This window comes from Zootoca vivipara, chromosome 1 (genome assembly GCF_965207765.1).
Source record: "Zootoca vivipara chromosome 1, rZooViv2.hap1.1, whole genome shotgun sequence".
Classification (NCBI taxonomy): domain Eukaryota; kingdom Metazoa; phylum Chordata; class Lepidosauria; order Squamata; family Lacertidae; genus Zootoca; species Zootoca vivipara.
The window spans coordinates 131,513,929-131,541,886 of NC_142582.1; the positions used below are offsets into that span (position 1 = coordinate 131,513,929).

The 27,958-nt window shown below is 46.7% G+C and overlaps 1 protein-coding gene across 2 annotated transcripts; it reads left to right on the forward strand.

Moving 5' to 3' along the window:
* The first annotated feature begins 1,713 nt into the window (after positions 1-1,713).
* Positions 1,714-27,739, forward strand: CDKL1 (cyclin dependent kinase like 1). 2 transcript variants are annotated; one of them, XM_035097920.3, is made up of 10 exons: positions 1,714-1,890; positions 4,507-4,965; positions 12,443-12,564; positions 15,047-15,119; positions 16,369-16,459; positions 17,382-17,582; positions 20,492-20,574; positions 21,050-21,106; positions 22,471-22,626; positions 24,695-27,739. In XM_035097920.3, the coding sequence occupies exons 2-10, from the start codon at positions 4,798-4,800 to the stop codon at positions 24,800-24,802; spliced, it is 1,059 nt and encodes a 352-aa protein (XP_034953811.1). In that variant the 5' UTR covers positions 1,714-1,890; positions 4,507-4,797; the 3' UTR covers positions 24,803-27,739. The 2 variants fall into 2 exon arrangements, with proteins under 2 accessions (XP_034953811.1, XP_034953647.1); XM_035097756.3 differs by having other exon boundaries at positions 4,693-4,965.
* The last annotated feature ends 219 nt before the right edge of the window (positions 27,740-27,958 follow it).

Sequence of the window (27,958 nt, forward strand, 5' to 3'; positions counted from 1 at the left end):
GCCTTACTCAGACCACAGCTGAAATACTTTGTCCAGTTCTGGGCACCACAATTTAAGAAGGAGGATGCTGACAAGCTGGACGTTGCGCAGAGGAGGGTGACCAAGATGATCAAGGGTCTGGAAACAGCCTTATCAGGAACGCTTGAAGGAGCTGGGTATGTTTAGCCTGGAGAAGAGGAGACTGAGAGGAGATACGATAGCCAGCTTCAAATATCTCAAGGGCTGCCACATAGAAGAGGGAGCAAACTTCTTTTCTCCTGCTCTGGAGGGTAGAACTCCAATAGCTTCAAGTAGCAAGGAAGGAGATTCGTCTGACAGTAAGAGCTGCTCAGCAGTGGAACAGACTCCCTTGGGAGGTGGCGGACCTTCCTTGGAGGTTTTTAGGCAGAGGTTGGGAGGCCATCAAACAGGGATGCTTTAGCTGAGATCCCTGCATGGCAGGGGGTTGGACTAGATGTCCCTGGGCAGTCCCTTCCAACTCTACAAGTCCAGTCCCCTCTTACAGGCATCCCAATGGGTGCCCTTCACCACCTCCACCGTTTCAGCTGTGCGCTGCGCGAGGAAGGACGTTGAGGATTCCTTGCTCTGCCCCGAGGAGCCTCCTGCTTCTGCCCAGCGCTTTGAGGGCAGCGACGGCGCCGCCTGCCAGTCTCGGCCAACGCAGGGAGAAGCCAGCTCAGCCTCGGCCCTCCCGCTCCTCCCGGGGGCGGGCATCGCCCGGCGCCCCCCCCCCCCGCTGCCCAGGCTCCGCCGCCCGCCCTGATTGGCTGCTGCGCGCCTTTAGCGGCTCCGCGCAGCGCAGCGCCCGGGCAGAGCGAGCGGCGGCGAGAGGAGGAGCGCGCGGGGCTGGCGGCGGAGGCGGCTGCAGGCAAGAGCCGGGCGGGGAGGCGGGTAGCTGCCGGGCAGAGTCCGGCTGCGGGGGGCGAACGACGCCCCTCGGCAGCCCAGGAGGAGGAGGAGGGAGAGCAAGGGGCCCTCTGAGCACGTGCAGAGTGCCCAGCAGCGGAGGGTTGCGCGAGGCGGAGGGCGCGACTGGAGAGCCCCAGGCTGCGTGCCAGTCTCCCCATAACTGCGCTCAGATGCTCCTCCTCTGCGCTGCATAGGAGCCAGTGACTTCTAGGGACCAAGGTCCCTTCGCCCCCCAAATAAATATTTGAAAGGGGTGCCCCCCTAAGTTGATGGGCAGCATTCAGATAATTATGTGGGACGGAGCTTACCTGCCCCCACCTAATATGTTACTCAGGCTGGCACCCCAGCTGGCTGGAGGGGAGAGTGCCCCCGGGCATGTGCAGAGGGCCCTTTAGCGTGGGAACACTTTTCCTGCTCCAGGAGGAACTCCCGCGGTTGAAGCTGCTCCGGAGGGGAGGAGGGTGTCCCAGGAGAGCCTCTGGTGGCCCCTTGGCTGGCAAGAAGGGAGGTGGTCCCAGCAGAGAGAAGGGGGCTTGGGGGCTGCCTTTCCTCCCTGCTGCCCTTTTGCCCCTTCCCTGGGGTGGCGCAGGGTTCCCGCTGCGGGCAATGCCCTTCTCACCTCCTGTGCTCCCAAGGAGGCTCCTTCCTTCTGCAGACAAGGAAAGTGATCCACGAAACAGGATCCTGCCCGCCTCCTTTTTAAGAAGAGGCCCTTATGGGTTTGCTGCTCCTGAAGCTGCCGGCACAGCCTGCCTTGGCAACCTGCCTTCCCCCAAAGGGCCTGAATTAAATTTTAATTTCCAGACGGGCCTTCCTTCCACAGGAGGAGGAGGAGGAGGAGGAGGAGGAGGAGGAGGAGGAAGCTGGCCTGAAGATGCAGAGGCTGCTGGAGCCTCCCCGGGGATCGGCTTTCACGGCTGAAGCCACCGGCTTCTTGGCTTTGCGCTGACGACATCCATGCCACAGGGTGCTCTCTCCCAAGTAAGTCCGCCTGTGCCCAGTGGCGCTTATGCCAGAGCAAATGTGCAGGGCGTTGCTGGCCTAGAGGCAAGACTGGCTTCTCGTGGTGCTGGAAACCCTGCTGGGAAACAGCATACAGGGCCGATGCTTGGGTGCGCTATATGAATTACCGTCGGCAACAGGGCCGGATTTCGGTTTGATGAGGCCCTAAGCTACTGAAGGTCATGGGGCCCTTTATATGCCCAGCTGTCCTTTGTCAACAACAAATTGCCCCTGTTTTTTGTGTTGAATATATGCTATATGGCAGGGGTGGCCAACTTCCAAGAGACTGCAATCTACTCACAGAGTTAAAAACTGGCAGTGATCTACCCCCTTTTGGGGGGTTCAAGTCGAGGTTGTTGAGCTTTTTTTAGGAAGGAAAGCCCTGTTTTGGGGGCTTCAGGACAAAGATGTAGAGCTTTTTTAGGGTAGCCAAATTTGCTGAGCTTCTTTCGGGGGGGGCAGTGATCTACCACAGACATCTAGTGATCTACCAGTAGATCACGATCTACCTGTTGGACATGCCTGCTATATGGTCGTTGATGGACCTAATAGGTATCTCAAGCCATTTGCACATGTTGCTGTGCAGCCACTCCATGCAGAATGGAGGCACCCTATATATAGAAAGGAGCAAAGCAGTGATGTTTTAGGGAGCAGGCTAGCAGGCGGGGCCCATGGCTCACATCATAGGAGCCTACACAACACAAAGCACAGTTGCTGTATGGAGGCTTTATTTTATTTGTTTTTTAACTTTTATTTTGGAAATGTACACCCAGTGCTTTTTTTCTTTATTTTTTTTGTGGGCCCCCAAGAGAGTGGGGCCCTAAGCTATAGCTTGTTTAGTTTATACATAAATCCGGCACCGGTCAGCAATGAGATCTCCTTGATAACTAAACAAACGATTACTCCGTCTTTCCACCTGGCGCTTTTGCAAACAGAACAGGATTCAGAAAGCAAATAACCTACTTCTCATCTCTTAACAGCAGCCTGGGGCTGTATTGCCAAATCCTGGAAGTCTTAATGATTTGGGCTGTTGGTACTCTTAAGGTTTGGCAAATCACCCTCCTGGAAGTGATGTATCACAAACTAAGAGCAGAGCTTAAATGGCTGTTTTTTTAAATACGTGGCATGATTTTATTTCTTATTCAAATATTGCAGTATATGCAAATGTCTGGCTCATTTAAGACTATAGAGAAATGTTATTCTCACTAATGATGGCATTCACAGGTGGAGATAACTTATTTATCTTTATTATTTGTAAGGGGAATCTTTGTGTAAGTTAATAATTTATTATTCCATTAGAGCAGTGCTGTATCTTTGAACGTTTGTCCTTCCAGGCTGTGACACTTTATGGTTTAAATTTTCAATTATTTGTTTTATTTATTCGTGTTATGTTTGCACTTTTTTTGCTAACAAATCAATAATATATCTATATATTTAAAATGAATGGCCTTTGGCAATCTTAACCTCACTTAAAACAATTTGAAAACGTAGAACAACACTATGACGCCATCACAGTGGAGACTTCATTCTATTTTTCGGTTTTTCAAATTAACAATAATCATCATCAAATACGATTGCATACATAGTTGTTTAGACTTCCCTCCTCCACTTCGTTGAGGGACCCAGGTGGCGCTGTGGTTAAACCACTGAGCCTAGGGCTTGCTGATCAGAAGGTCAGCGGTTCAAATCCCTGTGACGGGGTGAGCTCCCGTTGCTTGGTCCCAGCTCCTGTCAACCTAGCAGTTCGAAAGCACGTCAAAGTGCAAGTAGATAAATAGGAACCACTACAGCGGGAAGGTAAACGGCGTTTCCATGTGCTGCTCTGGTTTGCCAGAAGCGGCTTTGTCATGCTGGCCACATGACCTGGAAGCTATACGCCGGCTCCCTCGGCCAATAATGCGAGATGAGCGCGCAACCCCAGAGTCGGTCACGACTGGACCTAATGGTCAGGGGTCCCTTTACCTTTACCTCCACTTCGTTGGTTCCCTATACAAACATTTTAAAAACTGCATCTCCTTCTTAACTCTTAATTATTATTTTCTATATTTCTTCCAAAATCACCTTTTAACTGCTAGATTTTAAATTAATCCTGCTAAGGTATTTAATTGTTTACAGTAATTTTTTAGATAGTCCAAATATCTCCCCCATTCTTTGTTAAAAGCTCTTCTTGATTTCTGAATCTTCCCATAAGTTTTGACATTTCTGCGGAGTCCATTAACTTCGCTTGCCATTTTTCCTTTAGAAGACTTTATGGGTAACATAAATGACTATGTGCTTCTTGCTCCAGGGAGCACACAGAGTGTAAATTTTGTCAGAGGAGCAGAGAGTGAGATTTGAAGAGGAGGGTTTAACCGGACAAATCCAGCTGTGTGCTGTATTAAGTTGAGTTTATGTAGCTCAGGTTACCCCAGAGTGGATCCCCCCAGATGTTTTGATCTACATCAGGTTCAGGGTTGGTGAGAGTTGTACTGTACTCCAGAACATCTGGAAGAAATTAGGTTTGCAAACGCTGTTTTATGTATAATGAGGCCAGTTAAAAAGAAAGGCGTTGTTAAAAGAATTCCCTACTCCTGCTAATTTGTATCGCACCTCCAGGACACCGGCCATTTACAAAAAGAAAAAGAAGCCAAAATGGATTTTGCATGACCACAAAATGATGGAAAGGCTCTGCTATAATCAGTTTTCAGCTCCTGAGAAATGCCATCCTGTTTTCCTATGAACTCTAAAGTTTCTGCAGCTGCTCAGAGTGTTTTCTGTTGTAGTATGCGTTCGTTTTTACAGGTTTAAGACGTCACTGGTCAGCTGAAGGATTCAGATACCCCAAAGGATAAATTAATTGCTGCGTGTCACTTCGACTCTGGACGGTATTTCCGTTTCATATTTGCAATGGAGAAATATGAAAAAATCAGCAAGATTGGCGAAGGCTCCTATGGGGTGGTATTCAAGTGCCGGAACAGGGACACAGGTCAGATTGTGGCCATCAAGAAGTTTCTGGAATCGGAAGACGATCCTGTCATCAAAAAAATTGCCCTTCGGGAGATCCGCATGTTGAAGGTAACTTCATACGGATTCCTTTTTCTACAAATTAAATATAATGTTCTTCTTTTTAACTGATCTTATTGACCGAACGGTTTTAAGATTAACAAAGAAGAAGAAATCACCAGCACACCACGGCACAGGTATATTCCCTAATATGCTAATTTTTTGTAGAGCTTTGTTTGGTTAGAGAACTGCCCTGGGAAATTTGGGCCGGTGCAAAATTCACAGCATGTCTGTGCTTTGGTTCTCGTATTTTTTTGGCAACCTGCAAAAATCTAATAGATTGGGCTTTGAATGCAAATGGTATCAAATCGCTCCCCCATCCCTAATCACGGCATCCCTTGCCTGCTGTCCTTCCTTTTTGGCAAACTGGGAGAAGCTTGCTAGTTTGAGAGTTGATGAACCTTGGCAAAACATTGGGTCTGGCAGGTGGTGACTGGTGTGGCCCTGCCCACCCAGCTTTTGCACAGTTTCTGCTGTGCAGGAGAACTTCCCTGGGGACGTGCACCTTGGAGACCAGATCTCTCTCTAGCCCAATAAAAAAATTCCTTCAGTAGCACCTTAAAGACCAACTAAGTTTTTATTTTGGTGTGAGCTTTCGTGTGCATGCACACTTCGTCAGATACACTGAAACAGAAGTCACCAGACCCTTATGTATATTCAGAGGGTGGGGGTGGGTGGGAATGGGTGATAGGAGTGGTAAACCTGTTGATGGCTGTTAACGACTGCTGATGACTGCAATTGGTCCTGCGGGGGGAAAAGCAAGGGCTGAGGCGCTAAAGAAAGCTAGATCATGCATAATGAGATAAGAATCCAATGTCTTTATTCAGACCTGGTCTCTCCATAGTTTTAAGCTTGGTAATTAGTTGCAGTTCAGCAACTTCTCTTTCTAGTCTGTTTCTGAAATTTTTCTGTAATAAAACAGCTGCTTTGAGATCTTGTATAGAATGTCCTGGGAATTTGAAGTGTTCTCCTACTGGTTTCTCTGTCTTGCTGAACTGCAACTTATTACCAAGCTTAAAACTATGGAGAGACCAGGTCTGAATAAAGACGAAGTGTGCATGCACACGAAAGCTCACACCAAAATAAAACCTTAGTTGGTCTTTAAGGTGCTACTGAAGGAATTTTTTTATTTTGCTTCGACTCAGACCAACATGGCTACCCACCTGTAACTCTCTCTAGCCCAGACTTTGCCAACCTGGCGCCCTCCAAACTACAACCTCCATCACCAGCCCCTAACAGCATCGATGCAGGCTGCTTTTGCCTGTAAGGACATAGCTAAAACCCCGTCTTTGTCTCAGGGTAGTGTTCTGAGCTTAAGGACGTGAGAGTTGAACACAGCCGTTGCTGTTTTCCCCCTTGCTAAGGATATATTTCCCGTCTCCCCTCTTTGTTCTGAACTGTCGGTTTTAAAGTCCAAACCGGTGTCCCAGGGTGCTGGAATGTGTCACCTAGGAAACATTAGGGGGTGCCTGGGGGGGCGGCTTTTCCTGGGAGAGGCTGGCGGCGCAGAGGCCAAGTGCACTAACTAAGCCATCTTACTCTGCGGCTCCTAATCTCTGGTTTCATCTTGGCGCATCTCCCAGAGCCCTTGGCTTTCTCGCTGGCATTGTTGGAGGAACACAAGGAGCAGGCAATGTGGTCTCCTTTGGCTGAATTGTCTGTGCTTCGTTCCCAGCAGGGAATCATAGAATTGTAGAGTTGGGAAGGGGCCCCAATAGTCATCTAGTACAACCCCCTGTAATGCAGGAATAGGCAGCTGTCCCTTACGGGGATCGAACCTGCAACCTTGGCATTATCAGCAACACGCTGTAACCAACTGAGCTATCCAGGCCCAGGTATCACCTCGGGCGGAGATTTCCCTGAACTGCAGTGTAATGTCTGGTAGTGGGACTGTCTAGATAGAAGAGCTTTGTTTGCTCATTAATAATGTGATTAAAATACCCCAGAGCTTCTGCAATGGTGCAGTTCAATATTATATCTATTGTTGTTTTCTTTTGCAAATCGTGAATATATGTAGTATGGACCTTTCACTGTTGGGGCTAGGAGCTGGGTGCCAAACCTCCCCCCTCTTTTCCTGATTCATTATCTACCTGTTTCCACCCCCAGAACCTCTGTCTCCTGGTGGTAACAAGGAGATGGGTGGTTGTCAAATCCAAGAAAGGGGGAGGAACACCTCTCTGCTTTTCTCTATATAGTGCAAGCACCCCAAATGAACAGCCCATTTACTGGAAATAAAGAATCATAGAATTGCAGGGAAGGTACCCCTGAGGGTCATCTAGTCCAACCCCCCCACAATGCAGGAATCTCAGCGAAAGCATCCATGACAGATGGTCATTCAACCTCTGCTTAAAAACCTTTCTCAACCTTGGGGTTCCCCAGACGCTGGACTACAACTTCCATCATCCCTAGCTAGCAGGGGACCCAATGTCGGGGGGGGGACCCCAAAGTTGAGAAAAGCTGTTCTGGACTATCCATGGCAGTGATGGGATAAGAACAGAACGCCAGCCCACCAGGCCCATCTAAGTTAAGCATCCTGTTCTCACAGGGGCCACCCACAAGCAGGATTCGAACACAAGAGCAACTCTCCCCTCCTGGGGTTTCCGGCAGCTGGTATTCAGAAGCACTGCTGCCAGAAACCCCAGGTTGGTGGCCACCACTGCCTCCTGTGGCAGGGAGTTCCACAGTTTAACTACGTGCTGCATGAAGAATTGGCTAACTACCCACCCTCTCCCTTTGCACTGTGTCTCAGGCGCAGGGCTAGTCGATGACCCCAGACTATGCAAATGGTAGCCTGCAAATTAAAACACATCCTGCATATTATTATTATTATTATTATTATTATTATTATTATTAGTGTTTGTTTAGGCCAAGTAGCTTTGCCATAATGGTGTGAACACTCTGATTTCCGCTATTCATTGGACAAATTTGTAGATAGTTCATGGGGAGTCACATGTCTTGCTTCTAGGGCTTCCTATTAATGGTTCCCCCATTGTTCTTACATTATTGTATTTTAATGCTTTGCTGGAAGCCACACAGAGTGGCTGGGGAAACCCAGCCAGATGGGCAGGGTATACAGTAAATATTATTATTATTATTATTATTATTATTATTATTATTATTATTATCATCATCTGTAAGCTGCCTTGGGTCCCTGTCATGGAAAAAAGTGGGGTATAAATAAATATTTAATAATTTTAATAATAATTTCAAGCAAGAAGCTTTGCCATCAGAGTGTTGCTTTTTCACCAGCCTTGTGCTCTTTAAACCAAAGGACCGTTCCTGGCACACTCTGCTGGCCTGCAGATGTCGGCATAGCTTTTATCTGCCGCATCAGTCGCCGTTTCCTTGGTGCAAGATTTGCCATGGGTGACGGCTGTTACCCACTGTGGGCTGTGCCTGCCATAAGTCTTCCATGTACAAATACCCATTGGCACAGAACTTGATTCACTGCCCATCAGCTAAAAGCTGCAGATGAGGCCGTTTGCAGGAATTTGCTTATCCTAGAAGCACAGAATTGTAGAGCAGGAAGGGGCCCCCGAGGTCATCCAGTCCAACCCCCCAGGTCATACATGACAGGTGCCCATCCAACCTCTTGCTTGATTGCATCCAAGTTCTATCCATTCCAGAAACACCTAAATCCCGCTAAATCCCGGCAGAATGGAAATGTTTGGCATTTAAATGTTGGCACAGAAGGTGCTTGCTCAGTCTCTAGTGGCAGGGTGTTCCACAGGACTGGGACAATAACCCTAAAGACTCGGTTTCTTGTTATTGTCAAATGAGCCTCATCAGCTTGGGAAATGACCCAAGGTGCCCCTGGAGATGATCTCACGGATCGAACTGGGATAGAAGGGTTCGGGGGGGGGGACGACGGACCCTGAGACACCCTGCTCCTAAGCTGTTCGGGGCTTTGTAAATTAATACAAAAACCTTGAATCCGGCTCGGTAGTAAGTGCCTCAGCTAAGCCTGCCTTCCCCCAAACTGGAGTCATACCAAATGTTGTTCCTTTTGATTAGGTTTGGTTTATATGTGCAAAAAAAGTTAAAGAAAAACAACAAGCACAGTATTTATGTATTTTTAATCAAATTGTTCACTATGGAACTCCCTCCCACTGGAGGCAGTGATGATCACCAACTTGGATGGCTTTAGAAGAGGATGAGACAAATTCAGGGAGGAGAGGACTATTAATGGCTATACTCTGCGTCCATAGTCTGAGTCCCAGTTGCAGGAAACCCCAGGAAGAGAGAGGGCGGCTCTTGTGCTCGGATCCTGCTTGCAGGTTCCCCATTGGGGCATCTGGTTGGCCACTGTGAGAACAGGATGCTGGACTAGATAGGCCACTGGCCCGATCCAGAATGTTCTCCTATGTTCAGCAGAAAGCTCTGGAACATGCGTTGATTGTATGGATCAGTGCGCCCACATGAAGGCTTTTGCAGATGCAAATGGCGTTGACTGTGTATGACCATCCTGAGCACAAATAATAATTAATGCTTAATTTTTTAAAAAAAGACTTTGGTGGTCCCCTTTGGCAGACCAGTTTGTGTTTCTTGGTGTAAGTCAGCTTCCTTCAGTGGGAAGCTCTGGCCCTCCAGATGTTAAGGAACTGGAATCCAGTGGCATCTCGTGGGCTAGAGAAAGTTTAATTTTATTGTTTAAAAGCACGATGAATAAAAACACAAACATATATAAGAAGAATACACAAAGTTACAAATTCAGAAAAAAAGAAAAGAAAAAAAGCTATAAAGCCTTATCTAAAAAAAACATTCAAACCAAGTCTATCCTCTAAGAAAAAAAGAAAAGATACAGAATATATACACTCATTACCTTTGTACACAGATACTTCCCATCCCTTTTGTTATACATTTTTATCTATCTTGTCTTTCAAAGGTTCTTACTAACAGTATCCTTTTTTCCTTTTCTTATCCATTCCAATCATTTCTAATTTTCTCAAACTTAAATATACTTTAAGTATATTTTAAGATAATTTTTGTACACACTCCACTCTTTTGTAACTTTTTGCACAGGTATGTCTCTTATTGAATCGGTCAGTTTTGCCAATCTTATATAATTTAACATCTGTATTTGCCAATCTGTTGTTGTGGGTACCAGCATCTCGCTTTTCCAGCTTTTTGCCACCAAGATTCTTGCAGCAGTCACACCATATAGGAATAAAGATCTTATTTCCTTTTTTATTTCGGGTGGTATTATGTTTAAAAGGAACATTTCAGGTGTTTTTTTAAATGTCGTTTTAAACATTTTCTTCGTGGGCTAGAGAGATTCCTCTTCCCTGGTCTGCTGTCCGCAGTGCCCAAAACCCTCTTGCAGAAAGATGGATGTGGGTCTCTAGAGCCTGCAGAGAAACCAAGCTCAGGCCGGGCTCCTGGGTGACAAATGCGCCTTCTCGCCATACACCCATTGGTCAACAAAAAACGAGAAAGGCGATGGGGCCGAGTGGGGAACGTTTGCCAGCCTCCGCTCTGGGCTGCTCAGGGTTGGTTCCGGCAAGTGTGGGCTTGCTGCGCCGCCATCTCTCAGAAAACACCTTCTCAGTCAATAGTAACAGATTGTTTGTTTGCGAAGCGGAGAAGGGCAGCCTGGGCTGAGCAACGGAAGGGCTTGTCCCACATCTCAGGCGGCTGCACGTTCAGCAGGGGGAAAATGGGATTCCTGATCAGTCATTTTTCAGCCGTGTAAACACTTGCAGGACAAAGGCCCCAGTGGCGCACAGAAGCCCAGATCAGGGAGATTAAAGAGGCCCCGGCGCCCCGCTGTTTATCTTCCTTTCCCCCCCTTTCTCTCTCTGAGATGCAAATGATGGGTTTTGAAGTATATGGGAGGCAGGAGTGCCAGAGCCCTTTCTTCTCCTTCTTGCTGTGATGTTTTTAGCAGCTCTGTGTTGAGCTAGGCATTAAAGGGACTTTAAAGACTAAGATAATCAAAGGTGGGTTTCTACAGCTGACAAAGGGGAAAGGTGTGTTTATTGGGGGATAGAGTTTGCAGGTGTTGAAGCAGCGCTGGATGACGGGAGAGACTGATACACGAGACAGGCCAGCATCACAGTAATTCATGCCCATGTTTAAAATCGAAAGATTTCATTTATTCATTTCATTTTTAATTCATCCCGTTTACATCCCACCTTTTTCTCCAAAGAGCTCAAGGTGGCCTGCACATTTCTCTTCCTCCTCAATTAATTCCCACAACAACCCTGTGAGGTAGGCAGGCTGAGAGCCAGTGACTGGCCTAAGGCCACCCACTGAGGTTCATGGCTAAGTGGGGAGTTTCTTAATTTTGTTGTTGTTGTTTGTTATTTATTGAGTAGGACGTCCTTATTTTCATCAGAGAAATGTTGGAGGGTATGTAGTTTTAACTGATTTTTATTGTCTTTAGTTACTCATATATGGCTAAGATATTGTTGTAATTAAGTGGTATGCAAATTGTCCATATATATATATATATATATATATATATATATATATATATATATAATATTTTCCATGGAAATGGAAGCATTTACTTAATTCTTAGCGATGCCTCTCAACTTCCATATTCCTTTTTCTTCGTACACTTTTAAACATTGTTCTTACACAACTCGAAGAGATGGGGGAAGGAAAGCCCTCCGGCATTTTTCCCTCCATCCATTTCTATGCAAAAAAGCAAAACGAACTCGGTAACTCCAGGAGAAGAATGCAAATAAATTCAATGCACAACCAACCTGCAAACTCAACCTTGCAGCTGTTTAAAGGATGGAATTAAGAGATACAGGGTTTGGCTTTGGCTCTGTGTGTGTGTGTCTGTGTGTGTGTTGAGAGAACTTCCCCTCTGCTCTGATCTTTTGTGGGGAAAGAGCCGTGGTTTACACACTTTGCACATGCCCATAGCTGCCAAGTTTTCCCTTTTCTCGGGAGGAAGCCTATTCAGCATAAGGGAAAATCCCTGTAAAAAAGGGATAACTTGGCAGCTATGGCACATGCTCAGAGCTCTTTTCCCTCTCTGGGTTTTTGATTTGATCAAAGAGCTCTGAGTTCAAGTCTCCATTTGGCCACAAAGTTGACTGGGTGACTTGAGGCTGATTGCTCTCTCCCTCTCTCTCTCCCTAAGCTACTTCACATGGTGGTTGTTGGAATAAAAAAAGAGGGGACACGTGTTTTATTTAAATTTTATTTTATTTTATTAGATTTACTTTAGTTTTCCAGTCTGCTTTTCAGGGTCTCCGCCCTCACGAAGTAGAGTGCAACGTGCTTTTAAAAAAGAAAGAATTTCAAGCCTTAAAGAGAGAAATACCCAGCTATAATCATTGTAACAACGAAGAGCCACGTATTTATTCCAGCGTGCATTTGGCTAATTTTAGTGTACAGTACTGGGCTTGTAACTGAGGTTATTATCTGCGGCTGTTATCTTACTTGTTGTCTTGAGATTGTAGCAGCAGATAGTGTAGCCTCGGTTACGGGTTCAATCCACAGTCCTCTTAGAATGCGCTCCTGTGCTTTCCAGCAACTGAAACACCCCAACTTGGTCAACCTCTTGGAGGTTTTTCGGAGGAAGAGGAAGCTCCACCTGGTCTTTGAATACTGCGACCACACGGTCCTCCATGAGCTGGACAAGAACCCACGGGGGTAAGTAGCTAGTCCCTGGTGTGACTCCCCTGTAACCCCCTCAGTCAACAAACCGGCACAAAACAAGCACACCATTTTTTGGGGGGGTGTCACAAAAAGTTGGGTTTGTGGCACAAAACTTTGGCACCTGTCTGGAGTCAACCAGGCAAGATTGGATTTGGGGGCATTAACTTGTGTCCCCGTTTTGCTTTATCAATTACTCGGTTGGAGGAGCAGCACGAAATGTGGAGTTTGCAGCACAAAAATATAGCACAAAACTTTGGCATCAGTTTGAGGGGGGTCCAGAATGTCAGGGTCACACATTAATGAAGCTTTAGTGAATGGTGGGGAGAGACGCAGCGCTGTGATTTTGACTTGCTGTTGGTGCAGTTTGATTGTTTTAAGAACACAAGCAGAACCTGCTGGATCAGGCCAGTGGCATAAGATGGAGATGCTCGCTGGATTAGCATCCCTATTGGAGATCTTGCTCGCCCATTAGGCGTCATTGGTTTTTTTTAAGGGGGGGGTCATAGCTTGGGACACAGCGCAGAGAATGAGTCAGGCCTCTTCCCAGCTTCAGACAAGGATGGTCGCCCGGCAGATTCTCTTACACCCAGGAAAGCATTGCCTGCAACCTGCCTTATATCAATGGGCAGGGAGTTCCAAAGTGGATCAGTGGCAGTGATTACCATTTGGGGGCCAAATTGACATCTTTAGGCAGACAAAATGGAATTGCCCGGTGTTTTTGCTCTGAGAATTGAAGCGTGTGGCGTTCTAGGCTCTGCCTTTCGCTCCAGCCAAACCACCACAACCTGCGTTTTAGGGTGTGTGGGGTTCAGAACTGGGCCTGCTGTTTGGGGCACTGCCATCGTGAAAAGAACTGCATTTATATTATTTTCGTTTTGAATCTGCAGGGCGGGGGGGGGAAGTCCCATACATGTTGCAAATTCCTAAGATGTTGGACTGGACAAGTACGGCACTAAAAAAACAAAACAAAAAAACCCAACCACCACCCTGTGGGAGACATGGGTTTTGGATTCCCCATGGATGAGACCCCATCTCTGGGGGAACGGGGCCAGGGGTGGTTCTGTGCAAGCGGTTGCCAGGGGGTCTCCTTCACTGCCTGCAGTATGCAGCAGCAGCAATAAACCGTCTCCTAAAAGTCACACAGGGGCAGCTGCTGTGAATTTCACTGGTCCCAGCGCCTGCAAAAACCCTTTCCCATTTCATTTGTCATGTTTATCACCCAGTTTTTCTCTGCACGATTGTTTCAGAATTGCTGGTTCTATTCACATGATGAGTTTAAAAAGTGCGTCAGCTTCTTCTCCTCCGGGCTTCCTTATGTTGGGATCTTCTGCATTCAAAACAAGTTTTCTGACACTAAATTACGGCCCCTCTGTGTGTGAATAGAGGAGGCTGTGTTATACAAGGCCAGGCTGTTTGTCGCAGGGATTCGAACTGCCGACCTTCTGATCAGCAAGCCCTAGGCTCAGTGGTTTAACCCACAGCGATGCAGAATAGCTTTGGCCAAATCCTGCATCTAAAGCAGCCGTCTCACCATGAGCTCCAGAGGCTTCGGGGCAACCTTTGCCAACCTGGAGCCGTCCAAATGTTTTTGGGATGCAACTCTTGCCAGCGCCAGACAGCCTGGGCTGCTTCCAACACATTAAAACATCCAACACAGCAAAACATCAAACATTAGATGACGACGACGAGCTGAACAGCTGCTGTGGGTTCAGGGGCTGATGGGAGTTGTAGTCCAAAACCTCTGATCGGTCGCAGGCTGGCGATGGCTGATTTAGGGAAAGCTTCTTCTCTAGGAATCCTCTTTTTGGCTGGTTTGCTTGTCATCCTTCCTCGCTCCTGATTTTATTTAATGTTACCTTCGTAATGCAAAGCTTGGCAACTACTTCCCCTCTCCTCCTTTCCTTCATGAAGAAACAGATTAAGTTAATAGGCTTTGGAGAAATCTTCGAGAAAGGGATAGAGGCGATTTATTCCAAACAAAAGGCTAGACTCATAATCAATGGTAACATCTCAGAAAGCGTTGAGATTATGAAGGGTACAAGACGGGGATGTCCTCTGTCACCCTTACTATTTATATTTGACGTTGGAAATTCTAATGAGGGAATTAAGGAAAGAAGGAAAAATAAAGGGAATTGTGGCCGGAGAGAAATCTTATAAAGTAAGAGCTTATGCCAATGATCTAATAATAAGAACCACTGAAAACCCTAGAGAAAGTATCCTAAAAGCAAAAGAATTAATAAATGAATTTGGACAAGTGGGCTGGATTCAAAATAAATTATTAGAAAACCCTCGCCTTCTTTCGAATCAACTTCGTTCTTATATCCCTAAACTGATGCTCTGCTGGTGTTGACCAAGGCAGTTAACCAAACCAAAATGGCTTTACTACCCCAGTGCAGAAAGATACCCTGTCGCTATCCCTTCCCTTTACTGATGGACTTGGGTCAAATGGTTGTGGAATTTTCCATTCTCCTTGCAGAGTCCCGGAGCACCTCGTGAAAAGCATCACTTGGCAGACCCTCCAGGCAGTGAACTTTTGCCACAAGCACAACGTAAGTCCTGCCATCAACCCGCCAGCCTTTCCATGCCCTCCACCCTACCATCTGTCCTCCCCCAGCCCTATTTCCATAGGCTGGCAGTGCTGGAGTCACTCTGCAAGCGATCAGATCAGACCTCTGGCAAGAGCAGCCTGCCTCCCAGCCACCCGCTTGCAGCCCCCTGGGGTGCGAAGGAAGGGAGAAGAAAGGGCCTGCTAGGGATAGGGGAGAAAGTCGGCTCTTTGCATTTAAGGGGGGGGGGCGGTTTACCTAAGTCACACATTCCAAAACAATACGCAGACTGAAGCAGGTGCCCTTTGAACTTTGTACTTCTCTGAAACCTTGCAGCACTCCGGCCAAGTATTTTGTGCAAAATGCAGATACTAGGATAAAGCCTTCATAAAAAACGCACTTATTATTTAAAAAAGCATGCGAAAGTGCATTGTTTTAGGGGGGAATTGCTTTGCAAAGGTGTTATGTACTGAGCTGAATCATAGAACAATAGGATCCAGAATCAGCAGTCTGATTGGTCCGCAGGAGCCACCCAATCCAACTCCAGGTGGAAGTGAATCCGCAACCTGATTGGCCTGCAGGAGCAGCCAATCAGGCTGCTGGCGGAAGTCAATCCACAAACTGATTGGCCCACAGGTGTAGCCCTGAAGTAGCCAATCACGTAAAGCCCATTGTGTAAATAATGTATATAAGCAGATGGTTTTAGGAAAAGGCCATTATTCTTCTCCTTGATGACTACGAGCTGAATAATGAGCATGAAATTCACTCTCGACTCCGAGTATATTTCAAAAACTTTGCATGTTGAGCAGAATTTCTTACAAACTTGTGTTTATTAGAAACCCACACCAGAATGCCGATGAAAAACAACCACAACCACAACCACAAACTGTTCTAGGAACGTGGAGAACAAAACTGAAGATTCTTTGAATATTGTAGAGCACCCTGATATTTTATGATATGGCAGTACAAATGGCCTTTATAAATAAATACTTTTCTTATATGTTAGGCACGGGGGGGGGGCTATTATAGTGTGGGATGTTTCTGTTTATTACCATTTTTCTTCCTTTCCGCTACAAACAAAAGTGGGCTTTTTAATAATAATAATAATAATAATAATAATAATAATAGGCAGGCCCAGGTTGTATCAAGGGCCAGGTCCCTAACTGGGGCTCCCCATTTGCCACCCCCAATTTTAAATAAGGTGAAGCCTCCAGCTTGATTGTCTCATTGACAGCTCTACCTTTGCTTCCAGTGCATCCACAGAGACGTGAAGCCAGAGAACATCCTCATAACTAAGCATTTTGTCATCAAACTCTGCGACTTTGGCTTTGCTCGCATCCTCAGTAAGTGTGCCTCTATTTATCACTACAATTTCTGTCTCTCTGTCTGCTGAGCAGCTGGGCATGGCTCTCCCTGCATCTGCTTTTCCTATATAATCCTTGGAATGTATTCATAAAATTCAGCAAAGGAGCAGTACATGTGAAAAGGATCTAGGAGTCTTGGTAGACCACAGACTTGACATGAGTCAGAAGTGTGATGCAGCAGCTAAAAAAGCCAATGCAATTATGGGCTGCATCAATAGGAGTATAGCATCTAGACCTAGGGAAGTAATAGTACCACTGTATTCTGCTCGGGTCAGACCTCACCTGGAGTACTGTGTCCAGTTCTGGGCACCACAGTTCAAGAAGGATACTGACAAGCTGGAACGTGTCCAGAGGAGGGCAACCAAAATGGTCAAAGGCCTGGAAACGATGCCTTATGCGGAACGGCTTAGGGAGCTGGGTATGTTTAGCCTGGAGAAGAGAAGGTTAAGGGGTGATATGATAGCCATGTTCAAATATATTAAAGGATGTCATATAGAGGAGGGAGAAAGGTTGTTTTCTGCTGCTCCAGGAAAGTGGACACGGAGCAATGGATTCAAACTACAAGAAAGAAGCTTCCGCCTAAACATTAGGAAGAACTTCCTGACAGTAAGAGCTGTTCGGCAGTGGAATTTGCTGCCAAGGAGTGTGGTGGGGTCTCCTTCTTTGGAGGTCTTTAAGCGGAGGCTTGACAGGCATATGTCAAGAATGCTTTGATGGTGTTTCCTGCTTGGCAGGGGGTTGGACTGGATGGCCCTTGTGGTCTCTTCCAACTCTATGATTCTATGAATATACTGGGACAGGGAGGAGCCCTTCTGGCGACCTTGACCCTTTGGGGCGATTGTTGGATAGATCACCTTTTGTGTGTGATTCTCACCTCCTTCTTCCACCCTCCCTTGTCTAGCTGGGCCCAGCGATTACTACACAGACTATGTGGCCACTCGGTGGTACCGGTCTCCTGAGCTGCTTGTGGGGGACACCCAGTATGGCCCCCCTGTGGACGTCTGGGCCATCGGCTGCGTATTTGCAGAACTGCTGTCTGGGATCCCTCTGTGGCCGGGGAAATCGGATGTGGACCAGCTTTACCTGATCAGAAGGACGTTGGGTAAGCCCTTGAGAGGTGCCAAGGAAACAGAGAGGCGTTTTTCTTGATCTGTCTCGCTCTCCTCTCCGTGGTAATTGCCGTGGAAGGTAGAGGAACTATAGCGGAATAAAATGCAATTACGGCATTTGTTGTTGGGAGATTCATTCCCCGTCTGCAGTCATAGGTTTTCTTGTGTATCTTATGACTGTTTGTGTTTTCATTCCACAGAGTGGATGTGACATAGACAGGATGTTTGTCTACTGTCCTGTTCCTGAAGTGGGACTCTTGTCTCCTTTGTCTTTTTTCTTTACTGGCTGTGATGCCAGAGAGAGGGAGCCATAATGTAGAGCTCCCAGTTTATGTGTAAATAAAGCAGTTTAGCCTTATTTACTGACTTGCGTGTGTTGTTCTTCACGTTTGTGAGAGACCAATCGCATCTTTGGCCTGTGGGGCCAGTTTAGCCACTGGCCCCCGGGACGGATTAATGCTGACATTCGTTTCCATGTTATTTGCAAATGGGTTTTCGCCGGAAGCAAATAACCCAGAAATGAGAACTAAACCTGCGTTATATTCCACTATGGAGATCTTTCCTGTTCTATTTAATTCAAGAGGGTTCTGGAAGCTTCTCTGTGTGAGAGAAGCAGGCAGAAAGTTCATGATGATTTGGGTTATACCTTCAGAGAAGCTGAGAACAGCTGGTTTAAACTGGCTCTCTTATCTCTTTATAAAAGTAAGGCCAGAAGGAGCCTTAAAAGTTTCACTTTCTGTTTCTGCCTCTCTTTTCTGGTGTGGTGTTCTGTATAGTATGCTATAGTTTTGGGGTCAGCAAACTTTTTCAGCAGGGGGCCAGTCCACTGTCCCTCAGACCTTGTGGGGGGCTAAACTATATTGGGGGGGGATGAATGAATTCCTATGCCCCACAAATAACCCAGAGATGCATTTTAAACAAAAGGACACATTCTACTCATGTAAAAATCTGCGGACCGGATTTAGAAGGCCGGATCCGGCCTCCGGGCCTTAGTTTGCCTACCCATGGTTAGACTTATTATAAGTTAAGTAATTGTAGGTTTGTTAAGTCTGCTGCAACTGGATTTCTTATGCCAATCCTGAATGTATTGGATTTGTGACCATGATGCTCATTTGCCTTCAGTAGCAGTAAGGCTCTGCTGGATGAAATTGCCTCTGGTCTATTTTGGGGGGAATCCTGCAACATGTTTTAAGTTTTTACTCTGCTAACTAGACATTGAAATCTACTCTGGATCACTATTGAGTAGACTTCCATTGACAGTGAGCCCGAAATACACTGCCATGGGAATGCAGCCTGAGGTGTGTCCCCCGCGTGGTCCATTTGGAATCTCTCCTGCACAAACCCCGCTATAAGGTACAGGTCTTGCACACTGCTTTGAGAGAGACAGGGAGAAGACTGTTGGAAAAGGTGCATGGAAGTGTAAGACAACCATGGAAGGTGGAGAACCCAGCCTTCTTCCCTCTTCAGCAGGCTGAGCAGCAGTTGCCATGGCCTGCTTTGTGATCACTGCCTAATAATAATAATAATAATAATAATAATAATAATAATAATAATTTATTATTTATTATTTATACCCCATCCATCTGGCAGGGTTTACCCAGCCACTCTGTGCGGCTTCCAACAGAATATTAAAATCTTGTTGTTTAGTCGTTTAGTCGTGTCCGACTCTTCGTGACCCCATGGACCAGAGTTTAAAATCTATTAAACATTAAAAGCTTCCCTAAACAGGGCTGCCTTCAGATGTCTTCTAATAATCTGGTAGCTGTTTTTCTCTTTGACATCTTATGGGAGGGCGTTCCACAGGGCGGGTGCCACTACCGGGAAGGCCCTCTGCCTGGTTCCCTGTAACTTGGCTTCTCGTAGCGAGGGAACCGCCAGAGGACCCTCAGCAACTGGACCTCAGTGTCCGGGCAGAATGATGGGGGTGGAGATGCTCCTTCAGGTATACTGGAGGAAATTTTTATTTTGGGCCAAGTGGGAACTGAGTGTGGGATCAGAGGTGGCTTCTTCCATCCAAGGACATCAGCACAGCAATAGAGGATAGACTGGTGGTGGGGCAGTTTTTGGCCAAGCCTCTTCCATTCCTCCCACCAGGCGTGGAGCAGGTGAATATGCTTCTGGGCTGAAAGGCAGTTTTGCAGTCTCCCGCAAAGATCCATCTTGGACTGCACTTTGCAAGCCTCCAACCGTCATCTGGTTGCAGGAGCTTCCATAAGATGAGTTTCCCCACCAGGCTGATTTTTGCATCGCAGCAAAGATCCTGCAAATGGATCTTTTAAAAAGCTGGGCATTAGGAGAGATCCCCTTGTCAGACTGAAAGCTTGTTTAGTCTCTTCCTTACAAACAGGAAGGATTTAAGAAAATGACGGGAGGTGGCAGAGGAAATGTGTAGGGCCGAGTGCCTGTTTTTGGCTAAGGCACAAGATTTGGGCTGGTTGCTTTGGCGGCAATGCTTCTGCGTAAACATGCGTGGCTCGTCTTGCACCCCAAGTAGAGCAATTGCCCCCCCCCCCACATGAGCCCCTAATGGCAGGAATGTTTGAATTTATTTGTTTGTTTCATGAAATTTATACGCTGCTTTATTGTGGAAAGTAACCCCTGGAAGCTGTTTACAAACAAGATAAAGCAGTAGAACTGTCAATAAGGAAAATGGACAACAATAAGTTAAGACTTTCAGGAAGAACAACAGACTAAAAGCAGGTTAAGACTCGCCTCCATTTTCTAAACTTCTGGGCAAGCATGTCTGAAGAAGGGTGTTTCTAGCAGGTGCCGGAAAGAGCCCAGTGAAGGCGCCTGCCTGAAATCATGAGGCAGCGAGTTCCAAAGTCTAAAAGACTGAGTTATTAGAAATGCAGAACAAATGTGGATTTGAGTGTGCTTCTCCTTTCCCTCTTCTCCAAAGGGGACCTCATTCCCAGGCACCAGCAAGTCTTCAGCACCAACCAGTTCTTCAGCGGCGTGCGAGTTCCAGACCCAGAAAGCATGGTGAGAGAGCCCCCCCCCGCCTTGCACAAGTCCTGTTGCAAACAAGACATAGGAGCCTCCTCCGCTTCCTAGGTTTTTAAGGCCTTTTGGCGTCTCCAGGCCCACAGAAAAGGATGGCTTTTTTTTGCCCTGCGGCTGCTTGGAGATAAGTAAGGCCCATTGTCTGGGAACTAGCGACCAACTCAATGGAATGGCTGGCTCCTGGACGTGGCTTCGGAGACAAGTAGCCGCTGGCAACTGGGACATCTGCGCCCACATTTCAGTGGCGGGGAGGGAAGGATCACCCTTGGAAACGGAGCAGAAAACTGAAGGCCACCAGATCCAAAGGGGCAAGATCTGTCCAGGGAGCGAGTTCTTCAAATATAGAACTATTTTTTGTGTTCAGTTTTTTTGATTGAAAAGAAAAACATGAAAGGGGGGGGAAGGGAACCTCTAGGCCGATGATGCTCATTATTTTGTCCTCCTTTCTCCCCAGGAGCCTCTAGAAATGAAATTCCCAGGCATTTCCTACTCGGCCCTCGGACTCATGAAGGTGAGCAAGTACCGTGGGTTTTTGAAGGATGGGCCACGGTTCAAGGGGCTGCTTGGCATGCAGAAGGTCACAGATTCGGTCCCCAACAGCGGGGCGAGACTTCAGGTTTACCACCCACATTAAAATGCACTAGCATTTTTTGAGATGGCTCTTTTGCCTTCATGCCTGCTTAATCTTCTTTACCGAAACCCAGTTTAGCAAGTTTAACCATCCATTTCCGTTTTATTTTATTTGCCTAACGCTCATTTGAGAGGGCCATTTGGAACTCGCTGCTTTGCACGCCAGTTCTACTGCTAAGCTTGCAATTTAGTTGATGATTGACCAACCCCTCGACAGTCTTTTTCCGTTTCTTTTTATATAAGCAAACCAGGAATGGGGAGTAAACAAGTGGATCTTGGAACGAAGCATTCACAGAGCGGAGTGTTTCTGCTTGGCCGCTCCATTTCAACCGTCTCCCAATTTCCCTCTCCCTTCTCCCCCCAACGTCATCTCACATTCTATGCCCACTAAGTACTGCGATGCCTGCACTGACTGGCAGCAGCTCTCTGGGAATTCAGGCAGCCGACAGACATTCCCAGGCCGGAATTGAACCCAGAACCTTCTGAGTGGGGAAGCGGGCACTGTTGCCACTGAGCCACGGTTGGTTTGTGTCTGCATCCTCCAGACCAGGGGTTCCCAACAAAATTTTCTCGAGGACCCCTCATCGAGCCGCTATTGTGACAAGGACCCCCATTAATCCCTAATCCTAAAATTAAAAAGTGAGAGCCAAATTAAGAGTCTTTTTATATTTTATATTTATACGTTTTTTACAGTTACAACAGAGTACTCCATCAGTATACAGTTAGTTTTAATTTTCAGTTCTTAATGAGATGAGTTAAATCTTTCCTTTGAGTCCATTATTTCTGAAATATTAGGTTCCAGACTTGAAACTTTCACTCTGAAATCCGACCACATGTCGAGCCGATTCCTATATTTGTTTTTCATGAAACACATGGAAGAAAATGCTTGCTTTGTTTACAAACACTACTGTTTTGCAAAGAGGCAGCGCGCGCCAGGGAGGAGGGAGGGGAATGGAGAAGGCAGGGTACCTGCGCAGTAGCGCACAATTGAAGCCGACGCGCGCAAAGCATCTTGGGGAGGTGAGCGTTAGTAGAATGCGCGCACTGCCTCTTTGCAAAACAGACTCTGCGCTAGACTCTGCTCATGCAGGAAGCGGCCAAAACAAAAAATCTGTTATCATACGAAATATATTTAATATATTTTTTGATTCTAATAGCATCTTGCGGACCCCTCTGGCATAGCTCGCGGACCCCCCCTGTTGGGAACCACTGCTCCAGACGCTTTGCTTTTTTTCCTTATCGCAGGGCTGCCTCCACATGGACCCTGCGGAGCGGCTGACTTGCGAGCAGCTCCTGCAACACCCCTACTTCGACAGCATCCGAGAGGTTGAGCTGGGGAGGGAGCGAGAGAGATCCCTCACGCGGAAGCCAAACCGGCCCACGCGGAAGCACATCCCCGGGGTAAGAGGCTGCTCAAATATTTCAGGGGCCTCAGGGATCACCCTCCTGCTACAGGCCACCCCAATCCCTGCTGAGCCCTGCACAGGATCCTCAGATGTCTTGACCCTCAGCTGCATCTGGTACGCAGGCTGAGACCCTCCCTGCCTCGCCAGAGTGGGGCATGCTCTAGTTATCTCCCGCTTGGACTATTGCCATGCACTCTAAGTGGGGCTACCTATGAAGGTGACCAGGAAACTGAAACTAATCCAGAATGCGGCAGCTAGACTGGTGACTGGGAGTGGCCGCCAAGACCATATAACACCAGTCTTGAAAGACCTACATTGGCTCCCAGTACGTTTCCGAGCACAATTCAAAGTGTTGGTGCTGACCTTTAAAGCCCTAAACGGCCTCGGTCCAGTATACCTGAAGGAGCATCTCCACCCCCATCGTTCTCCTCCGAGGGCCTACTGACGGTTCCCTCATTGCGAGAAGCCAAGTTACAGGGAACCAGGCAGAGGGCCTTCTCGGTAGTGGCGCCTGCCCTGTGGGACGCCCTCCCACCAGATGTCAAAGAAATAAAGCACTATCTGACGTTTAGAAGACATCTGAAGGCAGCCCTGCTTGGGGAAGTTTTTAATGACTGATGTTTTAATGTATTTTTAATCTTTTGTTGGAAGCCACTCAGAGTGGCTGGGGAAACCCAGCCAGATGGGTGGGGTATAAATAAAAATTATTTATTATTATTATTATTATTATTATTATTACTACTACTACTACTAGGGTCTGTGCTTCTTTGGAGAATTGAAGACGTGGTGGTTTCTTAATGGCCCTAGTTTGTCCTGGTCCTTTTGCACAGGATAGCCCAGGAATTCCTCTGCAGCTGGCATTCCTCCCTTCATACCCCAAATAATCAAAACCTGCAATCTATTAATTTCTAGGGTTTGGGGGCGGGGTCCCAGCCTCAAAACTATAGCGATACTGTTACCAGCACGGGTGGTGCCAGAGGTCAGCAGGACTGGGTCTAGACTAGATGACCACTGTGGTACCTCCCAATTCTACTATTCTAATTTACAAACTTGGGGCCAGGATCCTGCAGGGATCGCCTGAACCCTTCTATCCCAGCTTGATCCATGAGGCTCATTTCACAACAACAATAAGCAGAGCCTTTAGTGTCATTTGCCCAGTCCTGTGGAACTCCCTGCCAACAGAGATTCAGGTGAGGACAGTTCAGCGGTCAGGAGAAAGCAATCTTCAAACAAGCCTTGGGCTGATTAAACAATGTATGGCCTTTTAAATGTGCCTTGGAAGCTATTGCTTTCTTGATATTATGCTACCGTATGTATCTTGTGACCTAGGTGGCGCTGTGGTTAAACCACTGAGCCTAGGGCTTGCTGATCAGAAGGTCGGCGGTTCGAATCCCTGTGACGGGGTGAGCTCCCGTTGCTCGGTCCCAGCTCCTGGCAACCTAGCAGTTTGAAAGCACGTCAAAGTGCAAGTAGATAAATAGGTACCGCTACAGCGGGAAGGTAAACGGCATTTCCATGTGCTGCTCTGGTTTGCCAGAAGCGGCTTTGTCATGCTGGCCACATGACCTGGAAGCTGTACGCCGGCTCCCTCGGCCAATAATGCGAGATGAGCACAACCCCAGAGTCGGTCACGACTGGACCTAATGGTCGGGGGTCCCTTTACCTTTACCTTTTTACCTTTTGCTTTAAAGTTGTAAACTAGCCTGTGACCTTCAGATGAACAGTGTATAAATTTAATACATTTTTATTACTAAGCATGTGTCTTCTGTGCCAAACGCTGAACAACTACTGAATTTTTTTCAATTTTGTCAGGCCTGTGTTTATTTTATTGAATGGTTCTATTGTCATAAACCGCTTTGATTTTTTTAAAAAATGTATAGTGGTATACAGGTATTTTTATTTTATTTTATTTTTAAAAAATTCGAGACCAGCACCCCAAAAAGGGTAGAGCCAGCCCCCAGCTGCCCATTGACCTTTGTGTCATTTTCAGAACCGTTTACATTGTTGTCCTTTGCTAAACTGGAAAGTGGAGGCTCAAATTACTCCTTATTCTCTCTTCTTAGTTACAGTACCTGCCCCAGTTAACAAGCAGCAATATTCTACCTGCTTTGGATAACAAGAAGTACTATTGCAACACAAGAAAGCTGAACTACCGTTTCCCAAACATCTAAAAATAAAAATAAAAATAAAAAGGGGGTGTCATAGCTAAGCCGGATTTACCACGGACAGCCTCAGCGCATTCCCAGCCTTGAAGTGAACTTGAACGGAGAAAGGGGATATACTCTGTTGGTGCACAATGGAGCGAGCCGTGAAATTACCGTGTTAAGAATGGCAAAGCTTTAGAAAGAAAATCTCTGCACCGAGCGAGACAAGAGAGTTGGCTGAAGGTCTCGAACTTATTGTGACTCGGCAGAAAATGCTTCTATTTGGGACTTTGGGGGAGGGTGGGGGGGCCGGATAATTGGGATTGCATCAGTTTTGGGGTTATCAAATGATTGCGTCCGTTTGGGGTTATCAAGAGCTCTTCATGTGTACTGTGTGGGGATCAGAAAAGTCTGCTGCCTGTTTGGGAGCAGATGAAGTGGAAGTGGGGGTTTGGATCCAGCTATGCCAAATACATTTCATTCACAAAATCCTGTGGTGTCAAAGAAGGAGGGAGAACTTCCGTTCTCTTGTGGACTTGTAGTTAATAGCACAGGCTGGTTGATCCTGCAAGACGCAGTCAAAGACGCGAAGAGCTCCGATTCTGTGAAATCTTGCATCAAACACAGATCTCCCAGCAGGGTGGTTAGAAATCAATGTCTTTCCTCTGTTTTTAAACTTGTAAACTTTTGTTTGTCTCTTTGAATGATGCTTCCTAAAAAAAACCACCTGGGTTAAAATGCAACCTCCATGGAATAAGCAAGCATGTTTGCTTAAATATAGGATTCGGTTGCAATATCACACATTAATAGGACTGGGGGGGGGGACCCTGGCTTTTGAGTTCTAGAGTTAGAAACTATACAATTAAGTCATGCGTGCATTTATTATTGTGAGCTTCCTGCTCTAGAGCCCGCATGCTGACCCGGCACTCCCAATGTTATGCCCTTCAACTAACTTTGCCCTGCAAATCCTTCAGTTCTTGGAGTATCTGGTACTCTGCAAACCCAAGCAGGATGTGGCCCTTCTATTTTCCATCTCCTGGAGAATAATGATACCTTTATTGTCAACGTACAACCTGTGTACAATGAAATGAGCCTCCCGCCCCCCTCAAGTCTTGTTGTGCTCTGTGTGATTATCGCACGCCACACCACATCACAAGTCGATTTCGCTATGTTATTTTCCGTTCAACAGCCTAACAGCCCATGGATAGAAGCTATTTTTTAGCCTGTTGGTATGGCTGATTATACTTCTATATCTCCTGCCCAAGGGTAGAAGATTAAATCATAGAATCATAGAGTTGGAAGAGACCACAAGGGCCATCCAGTCCAACCCCCTGCCAAGCAGGAAACACCATCAAAGCATTCCTGACAGATGGCTGTCAAACCTCCGCTTAAAGACCTCCAAAGAAGGAGACTCCACCACACTTCTTGGCAGCAAATTCCACTGTCAAATAGCTCTTACTGTCAGGAAGTTCTTCCTAATGTTTAGGTGGAATCTTCTTTCTTGAGGTTTGAATCCATTGCTCCGTGTCCACTTCTCTGGAGCAGCAGAAAACAACCTTTCACCCTCTTCTATATGAATTCCTTTAATATATTTGAACATGGCTATCATATCACCCCTTAACCTTCTCTTCTCCAGGCTAAACATACCCAGCTCCCTAAGCCGTTCCTCATAAGGCATCGTTTCCAGGCCTTTGACCATTTTGGTTGCCCTCCTCTGGACACGTTCCAGCTTGTGAGTATCCTTCTTGAACTGTGGTGCCCAGAACTGGACACAGTACTCCAGGTGACCAGAGCAGAATACAGTGGTACTATTACTTCCCTTGATCTAGATGCTATACTCCTATTGATGCAGCCCAGAATTGCATTGGCTTTTTTAGCTGCTGCATCACACTGTTGACTCATGTCAAGTTTGTGGTCTACCAGGATTCCTAAAGAGGTGCTGGCCATTTTTTCTCGCTCACCTAAGGCAACAATCCCTTGCGATGTCATCTAGGGGACTCAAGGGACAGCCCACGATATCATGTGCTGTATTCACCACTCTGTAGAGACTTTCTGTCTGTGGCTGTCAAGCCAGCATATACCACACTGTGATACAATATGAAAGGGCACTTTCTATTGTGGGCTGGTAGGAGGTCATCAGTTGTTGTTGGAACATTATTCTTCTATTAACATATATTGCTTTGCCCAGTCCTTGCTGCAGAAACTCTGATGGAGACCCATTGGCCCTCTGGATGTTCAGAAACTCCCTTTCCCCATCAGCTCTACACAGACTGGCCAACGGCCAGGGATCTTGGCAGTTGTGGCCCCAACATCTGGCGAGCCACAGATTTTACCATCCCAGCTGCATGCTTAGTTGGAAAGCCCTACTTGGTTATTTCTTTAGTATCCTTCAATAGAGAACAGCAACAAAAAAAAAGAAATCGGACTGTGAATAGACACAATTCTGGGCTGTATAGCCAAAGATTTTTGGATTGTGCTCCTGGGTTTCACAAAGGTTCTGTGTGGTTGCGTTATAATTGTTATAGCAACCAGGTATCACGCATGCTGGTCCAGGGAACAAATTCAAAATGCTCTCTTCCTGGTGATCTAGATTCATTTGAATTGATGGATGGAGGCTTATCTCCTGCCTCATCTGCAATAGGCAGACTGTGATTAGGGGCTATCTTTTTCCAGGGCTGCGGTCCTATGAAGCTCCCAGCTGTGCCTGTAGGGAGGGCGTCATGGCTGCCTTGGCAACGACACCCTCTCCAGGAGATCCGTCTAGCTGGAAGAAATGTGTACCTATGTGTTGTGATTGCAAGATCAGCCCTCTGCAAAATCCGCTGGTTATCGGAGCTGCTCCATAGAAGCTGTAGCCAAGTTTTGCTATGCCATGTTTCCGGCAAACGACTACCAGATTTTGCCTGGTATAAACCAATGTCTGTAATGCTTGCGTAGGAAACAGTAAACAGCATATTACTCTGAGTTGTTTCTAGTTCATTTCCACCCTACCTACCCCGCTTACATTACTCTGTAAATTACCATGAGCGCCATCATCTCCTTGATGATGTCAGAGCATCAAATATTTTTGGTTTGTCTAAGCAGAAGGGGCCCCTTCATGGATCACTGCCTTGTCGTGGCGAAGGGGCTTGAATAACTCCAAGAAGCTAGGAGCTATGCCGTGCAGGGCCACCCAAGGCGGAC